Source organism: Pelmatolapia mariae, linkage group LG2 (genome assembly GCF_036321145.2).
Source record: "Pelmatolapia mariae isolate MD_Pm_ZW linkage group LG2, Pm_UMD_F_2, whole genome shotgun sequence".
NCBI lineage: Eukaryota > Metazoa > Chordata > Actinopteri > Cichliformes > Cichlidae > Pelmatolapia > Pelmatolapia mariae.
The window spans coordinates 3703730-3720304 of NC_086228.1; the positions used below are offsets into that span (position 1 = coordinate 3703730).

The window sequence follows — 16575 nt, forward strand, 5'->3', positions numbered from 1 at the left end:
CTATGGATTTATTAGCTTTCAGCCAACATGAAAGATGATAACTTCAGATATTTTTAAATTATTGCATTATTGCTCATAAATGAAAAAACAAAAGCATGTTTTTTAATTATTATTTGTATTATTTATGTATTTATTTATTGCTGTTGCTGTTGCTGTTGCTTCTAAGAGTAAACGCAGTGTATCCCTCGTCGGCCTGCTTTAGGAGTAAAAAACTCCAAGCTGCAAAATAAAACGTCTTCCTTTTAAACTTTTTTTTAAAAGTCTTCCTTCCTTCGTTGAACAATTAAGTTGTATTGATTATATTTTAGTAGACTTGAGTTTCCCTCCTGCTGTGCTTATTTTCACTATTAAGTTGATAATAAATGTTTATGCAGATAAAATCAACACAGTAAAGAGAGCAAATTGAATTTTCAAGTTCCAACCAAACTGACAGCGTGCAACAAATACTGAAAGTCATTATTAACAGTTTAGACTCATCGTTTCCATGAAGTGCCTCGCAGGGGAAATCAGAAATAATACATTTTGTGCTCAGAGAGATTCCCCAGCCCGTAAACGCTTTCCCTCACATGTAATGTGTAAATGACTTTTTAACGTGTGTGTCTGCAGGGATCAGGACGGAGCAGGACTTGTATGTTCGTCTCATTGACTCTATGACTAAACAGGTAAGACGTGCTTCCTTAGACTAAAAACAACAAAAAATGAACTCTGCGATGGTTTGCTGGCTCTGTTGGTCTGACTGTTGCCCCCCCACCCAGCCACCCAAACCCAGCCACCAACCCCCTCCTCTTGCCCCCCCCCCCCCCCCCCAACCTGGCTTTGCTGCATGCCTGTGTCTGAGACCCTCAACTTCAGCACAGCACAGCCTGCTTGATAAACGACCTGTCTTACCTGTGGAATACATTTACAGAGGCCCAGAAAAGTAGAGGACATGTGTCCTCATATTCTACCTCTGCACAGCAGCTAGTAAGGGGGAATTGTGTGTGTGTGTGTGTGTGTGTGTGTGTGTGTGTGTGTGTGTGTGTGTACGGGTTCGTACTATCCTGGTGGGGACCAAAATCTGACTTTTACTATCCTGGTGGGGACTTTCTGCACCGTGGGGACCAAAATCCAGGTCCCCTCGGGGTTGAAAGCAATTTTCACACTCAAAATGCGGTTTTACTGTCAGGGTTACAATTAGGTTATGGTTAGGTTTAGGGTAAGGGTTAGGGTTAGGCATTCATTTTTAATGGTTAGGGTTAGGGTAAGGGGCTAGGGAAAGCATTATGTCAATGGGATGTCCCCACGAGGATAGCAAACCAGACATGTGTGTGTGTGTGTGTGTGTGTGTGTGTGTGTGTGTGTGTTTTTAACAGGCAATATATAAGTGTGTGTTCACATGAATGTGTGTGTGTGTGATTGTGAGTGTGTGAATCTCGGTCGTGGCGGTGTGTTAGTGTTTGAGAGAGACAGTGATGCATGCCAGCTCACTCTTTGAGGACCTTGACCCTCATTTCCTCAATGTGAAACAGAACAAACTATCCCAGAGTGTGTTATTGCCAATTCAATCGCACAAAGAAATACAGAGCAGCTCATGTGGGCTGGCGCACTACTGAGGGATTTCACCGCTCGGATGAATTAGACAACGAAGAAAGTGAGCCTCTTCAGCGCTGTTTTGATATCAGGTCTTTTGTTTTGCCAATTCTTCCTCTGGTGCCATTAGGCTTGAAGAGAGTTTGTCTGAGATTGAAAAGAGTAGGAGGAGATGTTGTTTGTGCGAGAGCGTGTGTGTTTGCATGTTTATCGGCGCACGCACGCGTGTGTGAGTGTGTTTGAGATTGTGTTTGTGGGTCTGTGTGTGTGTGAGATTGCGTTTGTGTGTGTGTGTGCAGGGCGATCACAGCCCTGGAGAGCATGTTGAGTGGGGTTGGAGGGGTAACCAGACTAGATTTTTGGACGCTGTGCTGTATGGACCAGATGGTGCACTATACTCCAGTCTGGCAGTCCAACTGCTCACTGTACACCACGTATAAACATACGTGCATGCACAAACACATATGCACGGGCAGTAGTACACACACACACACACACACACACACACACACACACACACACACACACACACACACACACACACACACACACACACACACACACACACACAAACAATTTTGCTCTTACTGTCTCTGTCAGAACAGAGAGTTCCTGTTCAGGCGGACTGGATTCCCACGATACACAGATTTGCCAGATAGACAAACACTACTCCCAGATGAAAGACACACACACATGCACACACATCTTTTTGTTTTTTACTTGCCCCCTGCATCGTAGTTTGACTTTTTTTTTTCCTCTTAATACACCACTGAAAAAAATGTAAACTACAATCATTTTAACTTTCTGTCATCTTTCCCCCTCCCCTTTCTTTAGGCCATTGTTTATGAGGGCCAGGACAAAAATCCAGAGATGTGTCGGGTGCTGCTGACCCATGAGATCATGTGCAGGTAAAACGCAGAGCATTTTATACCACATTTCTCACTCCGGAGATGTCTTTGTTGGTGTAAAGAGGGGGCAAAGACATGAGGAGCGCTGCTAAATTGCAATAGAAATCTTATCATTTTCCTCAAAGTGGGTTGGGGAGACGGGCCCTGGCCTATTTCTGTTGTGCGTGTATGTGTCGGTGTGTATGTGCGCGTGTGCATCCCTCTCATGTTCAGCTAATTAGGACAAGGAAAAGCTCATTACTCAAACCCATCCTCCTCAGTTTGTGTAATACATGCAGTTTGCTGTGTCCTGACAGTGAGCTATGTGCAGAGGGAGGCAGACTCAAATTACACATAAAATACAGACACACACACACTCACTCAAAAGTAGTAAGCTGGGAGGACTCTCACAGTCCCATTGCATGCATTCACAATCAATAAAGGCATCACACAGCGTGTGATTGTCTCTTACAAAACCAGCCATCTAGAAGAACATGTAAGAGTTGCATGGAGAAAAATGGCTAGTGGCAAAGTGTAGACACTTCCTGGTTATCACACAAGGCAATTTAGACCACTTGTTTTCATATGCTGCAGGAAACGGTCGAGATCAGAAATCTGATCTGGCTCTCCAATCCTCTTGTCCTGGGGGACTTGAGAAAGCAGGGGGAGGGTCAGTCTCTCTCCAGCCTTCTCTCACTTGCTTCAGTGTCTTTCTCCATCTCCTCCCACACACACACACACACACATACAGTAGATGCACACATGTAGTCAGACACAGGTACACACAGACATGCAAAGGCTCAGGTGAGCAGACAAGAGAGGGAAAGGTAGATGCAATGATACTTTTTTGGGGGGAATACAGAAGGGGGGGTGTCGACGACACACAACACGCTGTTACATAGCAGTGCAGTCAAATGATTCAGAAAGGACTCGTCACATCAGTATGCAACCCCCTTCTACCCGGCATGCACTACTCTCCAGGTCCAGTGGGACCACTCTGTGACCCACTTCTGAGAGAGAGAAAGAACAAGCGAGAGAGGGAGAGAGGCGGGATAGAGGGAGGGGACGAGCACTGAGGAAAAATAGAGAACATAAGATGTCTGGTTTTGTGATGTCTGACAGAAATGGAGCTAACCTGAGCCCTGGAGGCTAATTCAAGTTTTTATTCAGCCCCATTCAAGCTCGCCGCTTTTCCCGTTCTCCTCCAAACTTTGCCTAAAAATCGCCCGGCTGATCTCACCTACTGTAGTGCAAAAGCCCCGGTCTTACCTTGACAAGCTAAACAGAAATCCAATCCATGCTTCCTCTTGAACTCCACAAAAGTCTCACGCCCCCTTTACTCCCACATCCCTCTCCTATATGCTCATCTGCTTTCTTCTCCCCCTAATGCTACACCTTATCTTGCTCTCGCTGCTGGTGACTAACCCCCCGCCCTTTTTTTTGTTTCATCCCCATCCCCTGCAGTCGATGCTGCGATAAGAAGAGTTGCGGCAACAGGAACGAGACCCCATCAGACCCTGTCATCATCGACAGGTAAGCAAACTTTGCCCTTTGACCCCCATTCGGCACGATGATGTGCTGTCACCGCAAACACAAGTGCAGCAGGTATAACTGTGGAGGGGTGTGTGAAACAAGCGCTGTGGGCCAAATACACGGGCAGTAAATAATGCCGGAACATACAAAGCATGACAAGAAGCCATTTAAATTTTTAGCGAAAGAAAGCAGTTGGAAGGGATCTTTGACATGTGATTTGGCTGAGAAATTGCAACCTGCAGGCCTAATAAAGCAGCCACAGGTTGTTTTCTGGGGGGTTTTTTGTTTTTTTTTGAGCAGCCATAATTGTCTGTGTAAGCAGAAAGTGTGAAATGGCAGTAAATTATATTCCAGCTGTATGTTTGTGTTAGTGTGTTTGCGTGCGTGAAGTGGAGGAGCAATCATGGAGCAGTCGAGCTCCACTTCAAGTGTGGTCAAACAGCGTTTGTGTGGTCGTGCTGATGACTTAGCTGATGAGCAGTTAGGGTTACAGCTACTACGCTCTGGTGTGTGTATTTCTGTGTATAAATCTCACTCGTGGATGGCTGTTGTTAGCTGGGTTGTATTTTTTAAAACACTCGCAGTCTTTTGCCTTTCTCCTGCTGTCATAAACTACCTCTGACTGATGCAGCAGCTTGCAGGATTTATAGTCAGAGAGATTTACTGTCCGGCCTCTGCCGCGTGCGTGCGTGTGGCACACGGGAGGACGAGGGAAGGTATTTTGCTCGTACTCGAGCTGTTCTTGTTCGTGCAGATTTAAGGCGGTTCTGATCAGGACTTAAAGAGAGCTGAAAAGACTTTCCATGAATGAATTTTGAATGTATTTTCTGATATTCAACTATGTCCTAGCCACTGCGTCATTAGGTAAAATGAGGGAGATTGTAGTCTATCTGATGTCTGATTTGAATTTGTCACATTTGAGTGTATTTGTGTGAGTGTTAATGAGGCAGTGACCTGTGCTATCTGATGAACACAGCTGTCCCGTTCTCACTGCTGCTATGTGGAAAGCTACTTTTTTACCTGTGCGAGTGTGTGTGTATATATATATATAAATAAATATATATACTTATGTGTGTTCAAGTTTGTGTGTGTGCATGCGCCACCCTTGTTCCGCTCCACTGAAGCAGAAGGCCTCACCTCAGCGCTCCCTGAGACAGCTGCACCCCGCCACGTGGCCTCAGACAACACGCCTGCCCATCACTCTGTGCCATATTTCTGATTTTTGTTTTTCATGTGTGCATACTTGTTGAATTTCTCATCTGCACGCTCCGTTGCTCCGTCTTCACGGACGCCATGTGAAAACTTTTTCTTTGGGTTTGCCACGGTTTGAGCACGACCAGCCTTAAGTGAAGCGGCCTGATCCTCCCGCCAACAGCTTTTCCAACACTGAGCATGTGTTGTGGTCGCTCGCTGGCGGTATTCCCCCGACGCCCGATGGCTCAGGTGTGAGGGCAGCATTAACGAACAACAAATTAGAACAGGGGGAGGGAAAACAACAGCAATATCTCTGTTTTCCTCTCCAGTGAGCACTCTTTCTGGACAGAAAAATAGGTCAGGTGAGAGGAGAGCAGTTAGGAAAGGTTGGGGGGGTAGCTAGTTTTTAAAAGGGGGGGGGGGATAAGCAGAGGAGGGTTTATACGTTTGCTCATTTAGTACCAATATATTCTTGGCAATTGTAATAATCAGGGATTCATAAACAAACAAACAACTGTGAGGCTGAAACTGACTCAATTACCATGAGCTCCCCTCCTTCAAATTCATAAAGAAATACCATCAGCAGCCCCTCTCCACCCTTGAAGTTATTTAGTTCGTTAAATAAGGGCTCGTTAGCCCTCTGCTGTTTCGCAGAGATGATTAGATTTTACAGCCCTAATTAGCTGGGCTAGCTCTAACTCTTCTGGAAGAGTAATGGGTCTGATTGCCTAATTAGCTCTCTCTCGTTAAGATGGGAGAAACAGGCCACTGCAGCAAAACCACGGGAATGAGGAAAAATAAAGTCAGCTAATGAGAAACTTATTTGATTGTTAGGAGAACAAATCTGGTACAGTGTGGATTGGCAATGCTTTGGGTACTGTACTCGCTCACCGGGAGAGTCTCAGCCCTTTCTTTATCTCGCCCCCACCCACCCCCTCTGTTGAAAAGAGAATTTGTTTGGGCTTTAAAGCATCTACGAGGAGCAATATGCTTCAGATTTTTTGTTAAGAAGCGTATTTGTTTAGGCAGGAGTCGCTTTAACGCAACGCCAATCTGTACCGCTTTCTTGGCTGTTTTGATTTAGGACTATCGTGGCTCGCGTTGTCATCTCTCTGCTGTCTGATGTGGATCAGCGCTGAGGAAGGAGAAGAAGAAGAAGAAAGCAACTCGTGCCATATTTTATGTATTTAACCTCAGTAGCAGGGAGTTCTTGGAAATTCAGTCAGACCTTGGCATGACACGTTGAGTCTGTGCTTGACACTGGGCAGGAGAAGCAGCTGAAAGGTGTGATGCTCCTGTGCTTCTGCTCCCCAGGGAAACATGTGTGGTCCACTTTAGCCTCTTACAGAGGCAGGATAATATGAGGGGGAGCCCTTAACCCCTAAACCTCCACTTCCACTTCTCCCATCACTCTCGGTTAGCATGGGGTTAATCGTATTCAGCCACAGTGTATGATCGCTCTATCACGTGCCCTGATGGGCCCCAAATCACAAACACATTTCCCTCTCACCCATGTAAAGCTTTTTTTTTTCTCTCCCTCTCTCTCTCTGAATCTTATGTTTGTCTTCTCACTGAACTATTTTAGTATATGCACTTGGTATAATTGTGGACAAATGTGTCAGCCCTATTCGCAGTGGAGGGGGTATGGCAATCCCTCCAGCACCATGTGTCCTCTCCTGCGTCTTACCACCTGTGTCCTGTAGCCCTTTCCTGCTCATCCAGCTCCCACAGGCCTGCTGCAGGGTGTCCCCGAGGCTGGGAGAGCCTCTCTGGAGGGGAGGGATAGAAACACTCTGTGACCAGCGATAAGAATCCACTGGTTATCACGCGTAGCCCGCAATCCCTCTTCCGTTTGCAATGCCAGGAGGGGCACAAAGGGGTGTCAAGTTTACATGTACAGACAATGTTATTTCAGGTTTATTGCTGTTTTTTCTTTTCTTTTTTGAGGGTGTGTTGGTGTGTGTTTGCCTTTGCACACACTCCTGCAGCCCGCTGTTGATGTGGCCCATTTCCTCGCATGCGTGTCTGTGCTTGTGTATCTGCATCAGTGTTGGTTATTTCCCCAGGAGCGAGTGTGTGTTTTGATAGAGGCCATTTCCTGACAAGTTGTGTGTGTTGAGTGAAGAATGTCGGGCAGGAAGTGCTCCTCCCGGGGAGGGTGATGTCATGGCCGACAGCTTCCTGTTCTCTGAACCAGTGGAACAGGCTGACTCCTCAGCTTCACGGTGGGTAGTTAGCACTTGTGAACCAGGTTTTGGTTCACCTATCAGCTGTGTCGGGTCTACACCTTTGCTTAAAAAAAAAGAAAAACACAAATAAACATTGGGTCAACGTTTTTTTAAACAGCATTTTTCCAGTCTCATGTATGGCTAGTTTATCTCAGGTCCCTCTCTTGCAAGCAGGGAACCCCCTCATTGTTTTGGTTGTTATGTTTGGATGCACTTCCTGGGGTGAGAGGTCATGTGTTGCCTTGGCTGGGCTAACGTGCACTAGTGAATAATGTATGTCATTGACTTTATGTCAGCCCTGCCAGCCCCCCAAGCAGAGCCCACCCATGTTTAATTCATCCATCTCATTTGTGTGTGTGTGTGTGCGTGTGCCTGCAAATGTGTGTGTGTGTCATTTAGAGGCCCAGTCTGCACCTGTCCAGCCATTAGCCCCCTTCTCATTTGCATTTGATGCTAATGCGGTTTACTGGCAGTGCCTTCCGTCCCCTTAGCTTAGTTTCATTTTCATATCCATGACTGTGTTAGTGAGAAGGTGAAGGCTCACACTTGCACCGCAGTGATCCTCTCACTCTATACGCTGACACCTGAAGGTCTTTATCATTTGCTTTTCTTTTCCACATCTTGGGTCAGTTTTATTTTATGCAAGATTGTGATTCTTTTTTTCTTTCCCTTTTTTTTCTCACAGCTGGTTTTCTGTTGTCCATCTGACCACCTATCAGTAGTTTGACATTTCTCTAGGAGGGAAAGAGAAACTAGAAACACCCTGGGAGTGACACTTGCACGTTCAAGTTGGATTACACTATCTCCCCAGCGACTTTTTTTGTTTCCTTCATAACTTTTATGATCTCGCCTTGGCTTGATTTGTTAGGGTTAGGGGGGGGTAGGTAATGTGCAGTTTCTTTTTTGTGCAGTCTTAAGCAGGATGCTATGGGAGGCTTTGAAAAGTACTGGCCCTTAGTTGGATCTGGTTGTTTGCGCGGGGCTCGGGGGCAAAGAGGCGAAGTTGCCGGCTCATCGATATGCAGGCAGAACTCCCCTCCCTCAGGTGCTAACGGCCTCGCAGAGCTGCCTGAGCTGCCTCCAGCCCAAGTGCACATGCAGGCATGCGCATGCCCAGTTGCAAGGAATCCACAGGCGTTCAGAAATATAGCATGCACGGATGTACACTGACCTGCAGCTTTTTGCATCTGTTTGCTTGTGTTCTTTTTTTTCCCCCCTGTGATGCCCCCACCACCACCACCCACCCACCCCTCCGCCAGCATTGGAGGAAAGCGTGTCCCCAGGGTACGGACAGCTACGCTGATTGACAGCAGGGAGTTTGGAGGTCGAGGAGCCTCTAAAACAGCGCTGCCACTTTCTCTCTCATTCAAACCTACAACCCCCCCCAAAAGCTGTCTCACTTTTATTTGCGATAAATTACCACGCAATTCTCAGAGTTTATGCCTGGGAATTGTTCTGGGGGGGTGAGTTACTTCATATCAAATTAACCCTGGATAAGTTAGTTTTGTGGAAAGGAAACAATTAGGTACATGTTGAACATATTATTTTATTAATGCTTTTTGTGGGCGTGTGTGTGTTTGTGTGTTTTTGTTTGCTTAATTCTTTCCCCCAATAAACTAAAACTGAGCTGCAATCCCACTTTATAGGTATTTAAGCTGATTCTCTCCCCCCTGCTGAATGAAGTAACAGCCAGTTTATTAGTCCATATAAAACATAATTTACAAATGTCATAACAGTGAAAAGTTCATAGTTTCACAACACCAGGGTTTTGGGATTTTTTTGTTTGTTTTTTGGCCGGAGCCACATAGCACCGTTGTAAGCTCTATTTTCTCTCCAAACTGCTTTGTCATTACTGCTTGACATTCCCCGCTTGACCTGGCTGCTCTCCTTGGCTGTTCCCTCTGCCTTTGTGTCAGTGTTTGTTCTGTCCCAGAATGGAGGGGTTTGGCTGGCCAGAACTGACCCAAATGAGTAGCGTCCTACTTCTCTGAGAGCTATTTAAGACATTTTTTGGTGTTGGAAATTGCAGGTTAGAGAGATAGGGATAGAACGGGAGTGAAATAGAAGGAAGATATATTTGCACATGCGAAGGACCTCATGTGCAAGTGTGTGTGTGGTGTACTGTAAGTGAGGAAAGAGTAACGTTTTCCAGGATTTAGTCCATGATTCACCCTAGAAGATGCGCTCAATTTGCTTTTCAAATGAGGCGTGAAGAGCATGTGTGTGCACGTGCCCCTCCAAGTGTGATGCTATACATTTGGACGTGCAAAGCTGTGTGTGTTAGTGTGTGAGAGGCTTTGTTTTCCCCGTGCTCTGATGTGCACAACCCACTAAGTGCTCTCTCACAGCCAATGTGATACACAGCTGCCCATGTTGCTGCTCTTAATTGAATAGACACACCAGCTCCTCTCAGTGAAGGATACTCGGGCATCCTTTCGTAGCAGGCTGAGCCAGCATGTCATCGAGCAGTGTAGCTTCAAGCTGCCCCGATCGCAGCCCTCACTGATGATTCATTGTTTACTGATTGTTTCTGCTAAGTGAGGACACAGACAGTATGTCTCATGCCAGCTCCATACACGTCCCCAACCCTCCTGATGTTTCACTTCCTATCAGCCAGTAGTCCCTCCTCTGGTGTTTTACCTCAGCGCCGTTGCCCAGGATGTAAGTCCAGGTGTCCAGGATGAGCGCTTGTGACACGCTGTGCCCGAGCAAGATGTATATTCTGTTGATTGTTTTCCATCAATCTGTCCAGGAAGAATGGTTCGCTGGCCAGGCGCTGCGAGCGGTGCTCTCAGTTTCACATGTCACAATGGAAGGAAAACCTGCACGCCATGTGGGAGATTGGGGGTGGGGGGGGATGTGTTCTGTGATATCAGCCTTGGGATCCTGCGACAAAGTCACAATATTAAAAGTCATCTTCTGATTATTCTGCGCAAGATTTGCTTTTAGGTCCAGCGTTTTCAAAACCATAAAAAGAAGAAGAAGAAGAAGAAAAAGCAACCAAAGGCTATTTAGTTACTATGTCATCCTCTCCCAGTTAAACCTCTTCATATCTGCTCTTATATATGAGTTCTGTGACACTGAGCTTGACTAATTTGAGCTGCGATGTTAAGAGACAAAAGGAAATCTTCAAGGGAGCATCTCTGCCATAATTAAATGTAAAGCAGCGGACGTCAGTGTGCAGACAATTATGGTCAACAGCTCAGTTCGATCAAAGGGATGATATATTCTTACATTCCTAATATATTCTTTTTTTTTTTTTTAACTTTGCATTAATCAACAACAAATGAGACCTAAGCACATGTCACTGTTCCACTTCAAAAAGCAGAGCTGGATTTAAAGGCCTTTGTTTGTGTTTATGTAACTCATGTGGGGAGACAAAGTAAGGCGTAGGCAATCGACTGAGGCACTTTGTTGTTTTACACCACCTTCACCCCCCCCCTCCTCTCTTCATGTGCGCGCCTCTATCGTTGTTTGCTTGTTTACTGAGTGGCTTGACCTCACTCGGAGGAATGTTCACTTGTCTCCTTTGCTTCTGCGTCTCCTTCTGCGATCTGTGTCGCTCCCTCTGCTCTTCTCCATCCATGTGTCTCCCCTATCTTCCATCTCTCTCCCTGTCTGTCTGCCCCTCTGCCTATGTGTCTTTTTCTCTTTGGTCCTCCCACTCAGAACTCCAGATTTAACTCCGGAGGCTTTTCGGTTAATCACACTTGGAATCTTCCTCGCTTTTTGAACGCTTCTTCCTCGGCAAACGCGTTCCTCCTCGATCTGCTCCTCGGCTGCAGGAGAGACTGCGCGCTAATTATCCCCCCAGTTATTGGCTTCCCCAAACACAGGAGCTGTGATTTACATGAGGTGACATTCAGTTCAAACACACAGACCTTTGCAACCTTTTTCTCTGGAAAACAATTAACAGTGCCGCTTTCTCTTCTGCCTCTCTCTCTCTCTGCCGTACCTTCTCTTTTTTCCCCTCGCGCGACACCGCTCCCTCCCTGCCTCCCTCCCTGCCTCCCTCTTCCTCTGGCTATTGTCTTCGCACAAACAGACAAGATTTACTGCCAAAAGAATGAAGGGGTGTGTGAGGTGTGACTGGCAAAATTGCTGGTGTATTTTTTTATATTTTTTTGTCTTAGCAGGCAATTACTTGCTTGTTAATTTACAGCTATTCTGTCGAGGTAGCTTTTCAGAGAGGAGTTTGGAGGAGCCTTCGAGAGAAACAGATAAGGCGCCAAGTTTAGTTTTGTAGAGCTGAAACGGACTTAAATTAGGTCACGTTTTTACAAAAAGAAAAGAAAGATAAAATAAAAGCACTACCAGATTCGTCTGTATTTCCTCCATTGACCTGAGTAAATATGACACACGCTCCCTCACACGCACACACCTATGAAGAGACGTATAGCCTACACAGGCACGTTCAAACACAAAGACAAACTTACAAGCGTGCCGTTAATGAAGCGCATCTCTCTTCTGTCATGACGCCCATGTTAGCATGACAAGATGTTTACACACACGATCACGCCAGCACCTCTGATGTGGGCCAGGATGAAAGAGAGATAAGAGGAGAGAGAAAAGAAGAGGCAGCGACGCGACGGTGAGCGTCAGGTATGGGATGCTTTTCTCTGTTTGACAGGAGGATGGTTGTAATAGTACCCCACTGAGAGGCTGAGAGTGAGACAGATAGACAGACAACAGAGAGGGAGGCGTATACCTGGAGAAATGCATTCTGAAAAAGGGAAGACTTTTTTTTTCTTCTTCTTCTTCTTCTTCTTCTTCTTCTTCTTCTTCTTCTTCTTCTTCTTCCACTGCAGAGGACTTCTCTGAACTCAACCTCATTCTCAAATCTGGAGGAAAACAATTAGATCCACCCGCTTCCCCTTGTCCCGCAGTGTAGATTACAAATGAGCAAACCTGGCATTTATCACATTACTACAAACATTTATTAAAGCCGGTTCCCCTCTAAAGCTGCAGAGATAACAGTGGGTAATTGCAGAGACTGGCTCTATTAGTTAAGTATGCCTAATGTCACTGCCTCAGAGCATTAATGGACGCCGTAGTATTATGTTCCTGCACTCATTACCACCCCACTCCCCTTCAAACAGATACACACACACACATCCACACACCCTTCTCTCCCCCCTCTCCATTGACCCTGCAGCAGGAGTCTGTGCCACTCTAATGAGAAATGGAAAACACCGCTCCGTGAGCTCCAAGACACACACACACACACATACTCACTCACACATATACACGGACACACGCACGCTCAATGGGAGACATTACAAGGGGACAGAGGGGTACACTATAATCACACACGCCCAGGGAAACAATTGTGCCGTTATCAGAGTGATCACATTATAAAAGTTTAATAAACACCAAACGGCCTAATGGTGAATTAGCCCGCATCTGCCCCGTGTTGTGCCAGGCTATAATTAGTGATTTAACAGAGACAAACAAATGTTTTTTAACCAGAGTTCGTCGCGGCTTTTCACAGTTAACAGATTTTTAGTCAGGCATAAATTATCGAGTTTGTGCCGAAATTAAAGGGAAATGGAGGTCTTTATTCTGCGCTCCTCTTGACTCCAAGACACTAAAAGTCTCACACACACACACTTACATGCGCACACACAGAGCCATACAAACACTGAACCACCAAGAGGAGAGTTTGGCTCAAACCCCAGTCTGGTTTTCTAAGTGGCACTTGAGATGTGTATGGAGAGAGGCGGATGGGTGCTTGAGATTGTTGAGGAGAAGAAGAGAGAGAGAATGAAGGGGGAGAGAGAGAATGAAGGGGGGTGGTGGAGGGGGTGGAATGGAGAAAAGAAACAGGAAGAGATCGTGGTGAATGACGTGGAGTAAGTCAAGAGAAGGTGGGGGGCACTCTCTTTCTTCCCTCCCTGGGCAAATGCAATTGTGTGACTGTTTTAATACGTGTGTTTTTGCGTGGACACATATGCATGTGTGCATATGTGGGCAGGGATGGGAAATCGATGGCAATTTATAATTTAACAATCATAAGGACCTATCAGTTTTTATACGGCCTCCATACTCATTCATCAATATTACATCAGGACTCAGACTCCCTGGGTTAGGGAGTAGGAGGGTGAGAAAACAGCTGAGGAGAGAGAATATGGCTTTGGTCCAGTGTGTGTGTGTGTGTATGGTGGGCTTGAGGGTGTTGGTAGAGGGGGGAAGGAGGGCATCTGCTGAGGTTGTAGAAAACATGGCTTCCAGCATACACAAATGTGCAAACGCACACCCAAGCTGCATGAGTGTATGTGTGTCTGTATCTGTCCGGCTGCTTTTGTGTGTGTGTATAGGTGTGTGTGGTTGTGTGTGCGTGCATGTGTGTGCTTGCCAGCTGAGTGACAGCTTACTATTGATCTGTGGGAGGCCACGGTGTCATTAGACCCAGTATGGACCAGCAGGCACACGTGGAGGTCAGGGCACAGAGTTTGTGCATAAGTGCATGTGTGTGTGTGTGTGTGTGTGTGTGTGTGTGTGTGTGTGTGTGTGTGTGTGTGCGTGGAGGACTGGGGGACCAAGTGTTCAGTAGTGACAGGCTCGAGCCTCTGAAAGAAAATCAATCGTGTCATAAGAGGAAGGTTTCCTCCAGCCTCCTTCTCCCTCTTTCTTCCCTCCTCTTCTTTTTTCTCTCTCCTCCTCTCATCCTTTCTCCTCTTTTCTCCCTTTTTCTCCTTTTCATTCTCCTCATCTGAGAGGTCATCCACCCACTGCTCCATTTATACCTTTATCACACCCTTTTTTCTCTCTCGCTTTTTTTTTTTTTTTGGAGACTGTTTTTCTGCCACACGCTCATGCACAGCACTCCCTGTGTCATGCATGTGTGACATACGGATCAATTCAAGAGGTTATCCTAGCAAAAACTGAGCCATTAGTGAGAGAACTGATCCTGGATCAGCCCTCATTAACTAAAAGGGTACGCAAACTGTTTGTCCAGATAAAAGAAATGACACCCCCACCCAAACCAAGACCAATTAACCGAGAGGGCTGAGACTAGTTGAATTGATGGCACGCTTTGTTTTGTTTAACAGAAGTTTGGTTTAAAAAAAAAACTGATAAGACTTTCTTTTATTGTGAATTCAAGATGTCCTTCAGTTATTTATCATTAAGGATGAGCACACACAGACACACACACACTCTCGTATACACATAGGGCAAGCATCCACCTGTTCTCCTCTCCCCTGTCTCGCCTGAGGGGACTAGTGTGGTAGATAACAGTTTGAGTGGGCCTTCTGCAAAACACTAATCAGACCTAACACTGCCTAATTAGCACAGAGTCCACTGATTGGCTTACAGCAATAATTAACACAGGTGAGAATAATTAGCTCCCCATAGACCTGTTTGTGGCTGCGTGTGTGTGTGTATGTGTGTGTGTGTGTGTGTGTGTGTGTGTGTGTGTGTGTGTGTGTGTGTGAGAGAGAGAGAGAGAGAGAGGGAGTCTGTGTGTGTGTGAGTGTGTGTGTGTGAAGGATGTTATTATGCAGTCTTGGTCCCTAGTGAGACTGAGGAGGCAGAGAGAAGAATCAAACTCATTACTGAAACCAGGCCAACCTGTGTTAGGTGCTCTGCTTTCCCACACCCAGAGAATTAGCCACACAGAGATCCACCTCGTATTTCTCCTTCTCACTCACTCTCTCTCTTTGTATGTGTGTGTGTGTGTATGCTTATACTTTCTCCCTTTTCTTCTTCTTTCTGTCTCCGTCCCTTTCCCTACCAACCCCACCCCTCCCCTCCCCTCCACCCCCTCCCCCCGTTCCCCATTGCTGATGAGTGAAGGTACGTTTGAGGAATCTCACCGCTAGCTGAACCTGCTAAGATGAGATGAAACGCAGACGCGGAGCATCTTTCGATCACATTCTGTCTCACCGGTGGTCTGCCTCTTTCTTGTATCTCGCACCCAACCCGGCTTTCAATCTCTCTTTCCGAATAGCAAGAACGCCGGTGACTGCCGCGCATTTCTCGTCATATAAAAAGCTTTATCATGCGCTTCTCCCTCTCCACAACACGCGAAATACCGCCAAGCCGCTCAGCTGCATAGAGAGGGGGACTGAAGAGCCTCATGTTTGTCTTACAGAAACAGAGAGCGAATGGGATAATGAGGTAGACTGGGGAGGAGAGACAAAGAAAAAGAGGACGTGACATTGTTTTGCTGCAAGACTGGCCGTCGTTCATCAGTCTGCGAGCAGCGTGGTGTCCTCCATCTCACTCTCCCCAGTTATTTTTACCAAAGTGCTGCTGCTTTGATCAAGCCGACATCACAGAGAAGGAGATGGGCATGAAGACATTGAGAGGGGGGTTAATATTGGAACACAATTGACGGCTTGTCACTTTTTAGCTCCCAGGCACCAACATCGCCAAGTAGTTAGTTAGAGAGAGTAAGATAGAGAGGGGGTAACACACACATACACTCACATATACACCTCCAAGAGCTTTTTGTGTGCTAAATAAATAACAACCACTGATGTAAATTGGTGTTTCCTGTAGTGTGCGGCTGCTCCCGGGATGTATTTTTCATGTCGAGACATTTTAGAGTGGTTTTGGAGCGCAGCATGTACAACTAATGAATTTAACCCCCCGAAACTGAGTGTAAACTCACACAAATGCACAGTTTCGCTCTCATGCACACATGCTCACTGGGAAGGGAGTCAACCATTTACCTGACCACAGGTGAGCCACGTACCAGGCGGCTGATTCCCACCCACGTCTTCCTCTCCACACAATTGTTCTCCACCCACCGGGATCCAAGGGGAGGCGCCAGGGGCAACATCAGCCTGTAATCACAAACTATCAGAGACACTGAGGGAGCGGGAAGCTCACTGCTGGTCGACTGATCTCCAGCATTTCGTTGACAAGGCCTCACATGTTCACTAGATTTGTTTTATTGAGGGTTTTTTTTGTTCCGTTCGCTTGTGGTAAACACTCACCTCTTGTAACAGGCAGCTACTCCCTCTGTCACACCGAGGCTGTCAACACAACATTCAACCTGCACCGTAATCCGCATCACACTGAGCTGTACAGCATACAGATACACACACATACACACACACATGCATACGAGATGTACTGTATGTATGAGCGAAATAGATGTACTCAGAGGCAGCTTAAATGCATATAAGGGCTGTTAAAGCTGTGTTTATGGGAGG

General features: G+C 46.3%; 1 protein-coding gene across 5 annotated transcripts in view; it reads left to right on the forward strand.

Annotated features, from left to right (window-relative positions):
- Positions 1 to 16575, forward strand: part of ebf1a (EBF transcription factor 1a) — a 55519-nt gene that overhangs the window by 3328 nt on the left and 35616 nt on the right. For all 5 annotated transcript variants that reach the window (XM_063490493.1, XM_063490485.1, XM_063490501.1 and 2 more), the window contains exons 4-6: positions 607 to 662; positions 2404 to 2477; positions 3921 to 3989. In XM_063490493.1, coding sequence (XP_063346563.1) covers positions 607 to 662; positions 2404 to 2477; positions 3921 to 3989 — 199 coding nt within the window. The remainder of the gene's footprint in view (positions 1 to 606; positions 663 to 2403; positions 2478 to 3920; positions 3990 to 16575) is intronic.